At 36.5% G+C, this 7909-nt stretch overlaps 1 protein-coding gene across 1 annotated transcript; it reads right to left on the bottom strand.

Annotated features, from left to right (window-relative positions):
- Positions 1-754: 754 nt before the first annotated feature.
- LOC131061556 (putative ABC transporter C family member 15) lies at positions 755-7691 on the bottom strand. The gene is made up of 11 exons (XM_057995286.2): positions 7592-7691; positions 4649-7023; positions 4405-4491; positions 3238-3939; positions 2973-3137; positions 2409-2703; positions 1964-2178; positions 1557-1862; positions 1370-1433; positions 1030-1269; positions 755-911 (listed from the first exon to the last, which is right to left on the bottom strand). The coding sequence occupies exons 1-11, from the start codon at positions 7611-7613 to the stop codon at positions 799-801; spliced, it is 4584 nt and encodes a 1527-aa protein (XP_057851269.2). The 5' UTR covers positions 7614-7691; the 3' UTR covers positions 755-798.
- Between the last annotated feature and the right edge of the window lie 218 nt (positions 7692-7909).

Genomic DNA, 7909 nt, shown 5'->3' with positions numbered 1-7909 from the left:
TATGTCAATTTTTTTAATATAATTTAATAGTTTATAATAAAAATTTGAAAATATCATGACATTAAACTTTCAAAACAAGAACAATGACTACAAAAAACTTGGTATAAATCTGATATCTATATGATAAGATTTAAACTCTTCACACTACCTACATTGTAAACATGTTTTCTTTGATGTAATTAGATTTAAGTATGTTAATGTAATATTTCATTTATCATAAACCAAGCTCTAAGATGTAGAATTAAACTAATTTAAGTTTATAAGCACTTTTTTTTTAATTTTTATTAATATATATAATAAAGAACTATATCTATCCTTGTCATCTAAGGCAATTAAATTATTTATACCAACCTTATATATTCATTGGTTGGGAACTCCATATCAAATAGATGCAATATGCTAAAGTCTCATTGGATGGGTGAGTTAATGGTTTGAGCGTTTTAATTAGTTCACATGTTAGTCAAAATTGGTTTTATATTCTTTCTCATCCTTCATTCTTCCATCAATAAAGATTAAGAATTACTCTCTTTGGACAATAGAGATAGTTAAGATCTTCGGGAGGTTTGTCTCTAGACTAAACACAAGAATGGGAGAATATAAAACCTACATTTTGGAATTTAAATGTTGTCATTTGCATTGCCATGGGATTCAAGGAAAAGTATGCGAGAGCCTTTGACTCTAGGAGATCTAAAATAGTTTTAAATAACATTAAATTTTTAATTATATAATATAATAAAATCATTTTGTATCCCATACTAATCAGAATTTGCTTTCCCATGTACTACATTATCAGACCACCTATTTTCCCTCAATATTACTTCCCCTTATAGTGTACTCTGAAACAAGTTTCGCAAATGCTGAAGATTTGTTCTCCAAGAGTTTGGTTGGAGAGTCATATTCAGCAATATTCCCTGGTTTTAAAAAAAAAGTATTCAGTTGATAAACCAAGCAAGGAAAGCATTACTTTCCACAAGAGAAGAGGATTTGCAATCTCAAACAAAGGCAAATAGAAAGGTTAAGATTCAATACCATCACTCAATACGAGTACCAGGTCACTATCACAGACGGATGGAATTCGATGTGCTATGGTTATGACCGTGCAGTCACTAAATTGGTTCCGAATTGTTTGTTGAATAAGCCCATCTGTTGCAGTGTCCACTGAGGCAGTTGCTTCATCCAGTACCAGTATGCGGCTTTTCTTTAGCAGTACCCTTCCCAAGCACACAAGCTGCCTTTGCCCCACACTCCAGTTCTCTCCATTCTCAGTCACTGCATACCAGATCAAAACAATACATTCAATACATTTGCCCTAACAGGGGAAGGAAGTAGAAGAATATGATACTAGAAAAGGATTAGTGTAAAAATGAACCGGGAGAATCAAGCTTCTCTTCTTTTCCCCGTACAACTTCCCCCAGCTGGCATTTCTCCAAAGCCTGGAGCAGAAAACACAAAATACAATGAATGTAAGTATTTACCGTCTAAAACTCACACCTTTACACATTTCAGCACTGCAATTCTTTCAGCCAAGAATGATCAGAAATTTAAAAACAGCCCACCTTCCAAATCTCGTCATCTGAATAGTCTCCCAAAGGATCTAGATTATTTCTTATACTGCCTTCAAACATTGTTGGGTCTTGTGGGATAATACTTATTCTGGATCTTAGATCGTGAAGGCCTATTGTCAAGATATCAATTCCATCGATGGCTATTCTGCCTCCTACTGGATCTACAATTCGAAAGAGTGATTGGATCAGAGTAGATTTCCCGCAGCCTGTCCGTCCTACAATTCCCACTTTCTTCCCTCCAGGGAAAATGCATGAAATTCCTCTTAAAACTAGTGGGAGATGTGGCCCATACCGCACCTGATTTTGTGCATCAACTTGGAAAGTTCAGTAATGACGAAGAATGGAATCGCTAGCTTACATACATGAAGACACATAGATTGTTACTAGTAAGTACTAACCTGAAGATCAGTGATATCAATTGTTCCTCTAGATGGCCAGCAAGAGCTTGGTCTAGAATTCTCTATGACCAATGGAGGTTCGCTAGGTATCCGTGAGTACTGCACCATTCTTTCTACAGAGATCATATTGTTTTCCAAATTACAAAGGCTCCATATCACCCAGGTTTGTGTAAGGTTCAGATTCAGCCCGTATGTTATTCCCAAGCCTGCAATGCCTGTTAATTATGCTGGATGGTTAACTTTTGTGCACTGGGGTATTGATCTTGTTTTTTCAAATTAGCCGTTTTTTTTTTACACATAACACAAAATAGAGTTACAAAATAAAAGTGGTCACTGGTCCAATATAGAACAATAAATTAACCATTCTTATTCTCCACTGTAAATTATGTGCGACAAATCCAAAGACAGACAAATGTCTCCTATCCATAATGTCTTTTCTACTTACTTGGATTGACTACACTTTCTGGCAAGCAAAGCAGGAGCACCATAGAGAACACAAACACGAGATTTGATAAAAGATCCAGCCGAAAGCAAAGCCATTCCATAGCCCCAGACATGTGGAAACTGGGTCTGGAAAGCCCATCAATCAAATGTAGATTTGTTTTCATGAATCTAGATTCCTGGTCAAAACTTCGGATTGTGATTGCCCCAGAAATTGATTCTGCGAAATGTTGTATGATAGGAGCTTTACTTACTCCAACCAACCTAGAAAGTTCCCTAGATGTCACTAGGTAATATTGCTGCATGCAATGAAACGAAGCATACTCAGAAATTTTATTTTATTTATGTGATCAGGACCCAAAACCAAGGGGAAAAAATCATAAAGATATTAGTCTTGTTAAGTCTGATATTCAATTAGTATGCTTGATATTATGAAAAGAAATTAGTAGAACGTCATCTCTATCTAGAACTAGCCTTCTGATAAACTTGAATATTAACTACTCCTTTCTTCTTTCTACCAGAAGGATATTTTGCATGAATTTGAAAATCCATCAGAGACAGAGCATACCTGATACCATATACAAATTGCAAGAACTGGTATAAACATAATAAAGACCTGCCAAGCAACCTGAGACATGACTGCCACAATTCCCAAAAGCTGTATAAGTGAAAAAGCTACACCTCCCAGTTGAAAAGGAATAACTTGATCCACTGTTCTCTGATCTGCTGATGCCTGCCAAAAATTATAGCGAGTTTATCATTCATGTTGTGGCTTCAAACAGTTCTCTCTTTGCAATTAAAAAACAAAAACTAGAGCAATAAAATCTACTAACCCGATTTAGTATACGCCCAGTTGGAGTTGTATCGAAGAAGGACATTGGTGCACGAAATATACAGCTATGCATATCACTGAAAAGTTGTTTGGCACTTTTAAATCCAGAGAGACAAAGCAGGATGGTCCTCACGAGAATGAATAATGCACTGCATAATGCCAAAGTCATATAAACCAGAATGAGGAGGGGCTTGCTAACTGGGGGCTTTTGATCTTCAGTCAAAGGGGTTGCCCATGCCATCCAGTAACTGCTACCTATTTCAAGTAGCTGAAATGCTGTGTGTGTCAATAAGATGATGGGTATCAAAGCACCTTTGTACGCAGAGGTGATGTAAGACCAGTATACCCACATACTTACCCTACCTTTCTCCTTTTCTTCTTGTTGCACAAGCTGTGAACTTTTGACCCCTTCATCTATTTCTTTCTCGCTGTGAGTTTTTGATTCAAGATCTTTTACCTCTTTTGATTTTTGGCCACTGTCCTGCGTCTGGAGCTTTTGATTGTTAACATCTTTCACGCTAGTTGTATTACCAGTAGATTGTCCTTCAATAAGCACCTGTGATGAGAAGTACTCAGAATTCTCCATGGCATCGACAGATTTCAATGCCTTCTGATGTGCACCAACCAATTCTTCAAAATCTGTCCTTGATTGTAATATATCCTCATATTTTCCAGCCTGGGTAATCTCACCATCTCGCATTACCTACAAGAATGTAAATAAGTCTCAGTTGTCAGTAGAATTTGAATCCTTCCCTTTCTTTCAATGAATTGAATGAACTCTTATGACAGGTCTCTATGCGGCGTCGATGTTCAATTTTTTTAACATCAATTTGTAGAGCTGGTGGCCCATGAATGTCAAATTTTGCTGCTTTATAAGCAGTCATCTTAAATTGCATTATTAAAAGAAATCTTGAATGCTAATTGGTTGCATAAATTTTGGAGAAAAAATTGAAAACAAATTAAAAAAAGAAATTCTTCTTTGAGAGCCACGTGTCAATCTTCCCAATTTTCCATAGAAAAAGATTCCAATTTATCCTTTCCTCTTAATTAAAAATTTGCATGGGAACACTCTGGCTGCTTAATTTTAAGCAGAAATTGCATTTAAGCAACCACATGAGAACACAGAGTTAGAAAGGTATAAAATCCAATAAAAGAAATTCAAACTTACCAAAATGAGGTCAGCTGCATATAAAAATTCCACTTGGTGAGTTACATAGATGACAGTTTTGGAACCCAAAATATGAAGTAAACATTCCTGTAACAGAAAAATTCAGTCTTGATAGATTTTGAAATGGTGAACATGAATTAGGCGAGTAAACGTTAAATTGTTTTAAACAACTTCAATATAAATATATAATTTAAACTTGCAAATTCAAGAATGTTATCCTTTGTAAAAGCTACAATGAAAATACCCGAAAAATGTGTGTCCCCGTGTGAGCATCAACAGCACTAAAAGGATCATCAAAAAGATAAATATCAGCATCTTGATATAAAGCACGGGCAATCTGTATCCTTTGCTTTTGTCCACCACTAAGATTTATCCCTCTTTCTCCAATTTCTGTTTGGTCCCCATAAGGGAACAATTCAAGATCTTTTTTAAATGCACAAGCCTGCAGTACACTCTCATACCTGGTTTTCTCCCATTCCCTCCCAAAGAGAATATTGTCTTTAATTTTTCCACTTTGTATCCATGGAGACTGGCTAACATATGCCTTGGTACCACTTATCTTGACAGATCCTGAAATTTTGGGTATTTCACCTAGTATACACGATAGGAGACTTGATTTGCCTGAACCAACTGTTCCACACACTGCAACCCTCATACCTCTGTTTACTTGAACATCTAAGCCTCTTATGGTTGGACTACGGGCAGCAGGATCCCAAGAGAACGCCCCTTCTTGGATCTCAATTGCCATTTCGGTTAAATCTTTAGATACTTGTTTTACTGTATCTGGTTGCAGCTCCTCCTGCTGCAAAAACTCAGCTATACGATCTAATGACACTCTAGTTTGAGCAATCATGGAGATTAAGTCAGGAAGTCTGTATATAGGTTCCTGGAGTATCCTAAAAGTTGCAAGTGCAGAGAGAATCCTGCCTGTGGTCAAAGGAACTCCCGTGATTGCACATGTACCAAAAGTTACAACAGATACAAATGCAGGAGCTCCCCAAAAGAAAAATAATATCCCAGCAAGCCCAAAAAATATTTTTTTCAGCCAATTACATTCTTCCTTCCTTAATGTTTCAAGTTTCAGCAGAAATCTGGTCTCCCACGCTTGCAATTTTAGGATTTTCATATTTCTCAATATTTCGGAGGTAGCCTTCAGCCTTTTATCTTTTGCTTCCATTATCTTTATGTTATATTCTTTTTGCATTTTCCCTAGGGGAAAATTTACCATCATTAATAGCACCGTGGTTGCCACTCCTGAAAGGAAGGCCAATCCCAAGTGCTGATATAGAATAACCAGGGCCAGAAGAACTTGCAAAGGTGCTATCCATATATCATGAACATACCGACTGAACTCTCCAATACGCTGAGCATCAACACTCATGTAATTGATTATCTCGCCACTTGTATGCTTTTCTCTTGACTGGCATGAAATCATGAAGACCTTCTTGTATATAGCAGCCGTCAATGCTGCCTTAACCCTTATGCCTATGTGAACTGCTTTGAAAAACAAGTGCCTTTGTGACAAAGATTCCACTACCTTGGCAAGAAGAAACGCACAAGCTAGAACAATGCCTTCACTAGCAAACTGTTCCTTTCCAGAAAGACACTGAACAAAGTTATCTATAAAATAAGGACCTACATATGATGAACAAGAATTCATTACTGCCAGGAATGCTGTAAAGAGTAGATCCTTCTGAACAATGAAAACTACCATTTTTGCTATAGTAAAGGCACTGGCACCATTTCCTTTAGCATCTAACTGGTTTCTAAATTTATGGTAAACGTGGTTAGCCTTGTGGAAATCTGCAACTTGAGGTACATCATCTATGTCCAAAACTTTCTCATGCCCAACATCAAGCAAAGGCTTCATCCAAGAAAATGACATCCGGCTGAGAAAGCTTGCTGTTGCATAAGGAGTGACTTTTGGCTTAGGGTTTTCAGAATTTTCTGGAATAGTATTCAACAGAGGTTCTTCAATGCTTTGAGTTAAGGAACCCTCAACAGTTTTGTCAAAAAAACTGGCATAACTCAGAAAGGCTGAAATAAAAAGAGCCAGAATTTCAACCACAATACTCAGGGTAATGCGTTTTCGCTGCTTGAACTCTTGAATATTGAGGAACAGGAAGAATGCATAAAGAATCAATGACAACATCCACCACATGCGAAGTAAAAGTGGGAATCTCTCATTAATTTCTTTTGTGAGAGAATAATATGCATAACCTGAGATTATAGCCCAAGCCATAGCCTGAAAAACATACTCTCCTTCGGCTCCAAAATCTTTAGGCCATTCCTTCAGCCACCAGTATAAAGGGCTCCATATTCCAAGTAAGATATACAACACTGATAGAGAAATACAACTCACTAGGGCCACTTTATGCATAACCCCCAATTGCAACTTTTTGGAACGGGTAGGTTTCAAAACAGAGGATTCAGGCCTTTGTGTGCAAAATCTACACATTTTCCAGAAAAGGGGAAGGCCAAGACAAACAACAAAGACCAGATGAAGTACAATTGCAAATGCATGCCGCATGGTAACCCCAAAAACACTGTCTGCAAGTTCTTCCCATTTCCTATATCCACCCAGTCGCATCAACTGTGTTGCCCAAATGGACTCCATCACTACAAGCAAGCCATATACAAATATCAACACTGTTTTTGCATTCCCTAATTTAATTTCTGTCGTGTGTAGCTATATACAATACACACTTACTCCTACTTGCAAAACAAGTCCCATTCATAAAATTCAATTCATGAACTCATTAACAAATCAGATTTCTACAAAATGGATTTTCTAACTTCAAAGTTCTAACATGAATGCTGTATGCATAACCAATTGATGCAATAACCAGCGAATGCATAGCCAATTCCACAGTAAAAACAGCAATACAGCAATAAAACTTAATTAAAAAATTATGCAGTTGAATTCTAATACAGCAATAAAATTTAATTAAAAAATTATGCAGTTGAATTCTGATATTAATACACTGTAAAAAAAAATCCCTCTACTTATCATATTAAATTAGCTTTTCAAAGTTGTGACACCCGTGTACTTATTGATTGTATATGTAAGCATAAAGAATTTTTCAATCCAGAAGAAAAACAACAGTACAAGCACTTGTAATGTATACTATGAAAATCAGATGAAATACAAATATTAAGCGATTCAAAAAATCAATCATTTGCTAACATTTCATGGCGGCAATTGGCATGAGCTATTCCTCTGTTGTTGTTAGTGTCGGCATGAGCTTCTCTGTTCTTTGTGTCGAGCTCCTCTGTGTTTGTGTTGATATTCTTCTTGGCATATCAAGTTTTCAGTTGGGATATTACCAATGTTAATTGCGATTATCGACAAGTTGGTTGCAGACAAATAAACAAGACAGAGGCCTCGATTATTTCAACTCTTATGCACGTTGCATATTGTAATAAATATAGCTTTTTTATTTTCAATTAATTAAATAAATACGGTTAAATGTGTAGCGATGGCTACATAGACAACAATATTCTT

This window comes from Cryptomeria japonica, chromosome 3 (assembly GCF_030272615.1).
Source record: "Cryptomeria japonica chromosome 3, Sugi_1.0, whole genome shotgun sequence".
Classification (NCBI taxonomy): Eukaryota; Viridiplantae; Streptophyta; class Pinopsida; order Cupressales; family Cupressaceae; genus Cryptomeria; species Cryptomeria japonica.
This window is presented reverse-complemented; position numbering and strand designations above follow the sequence as displayed.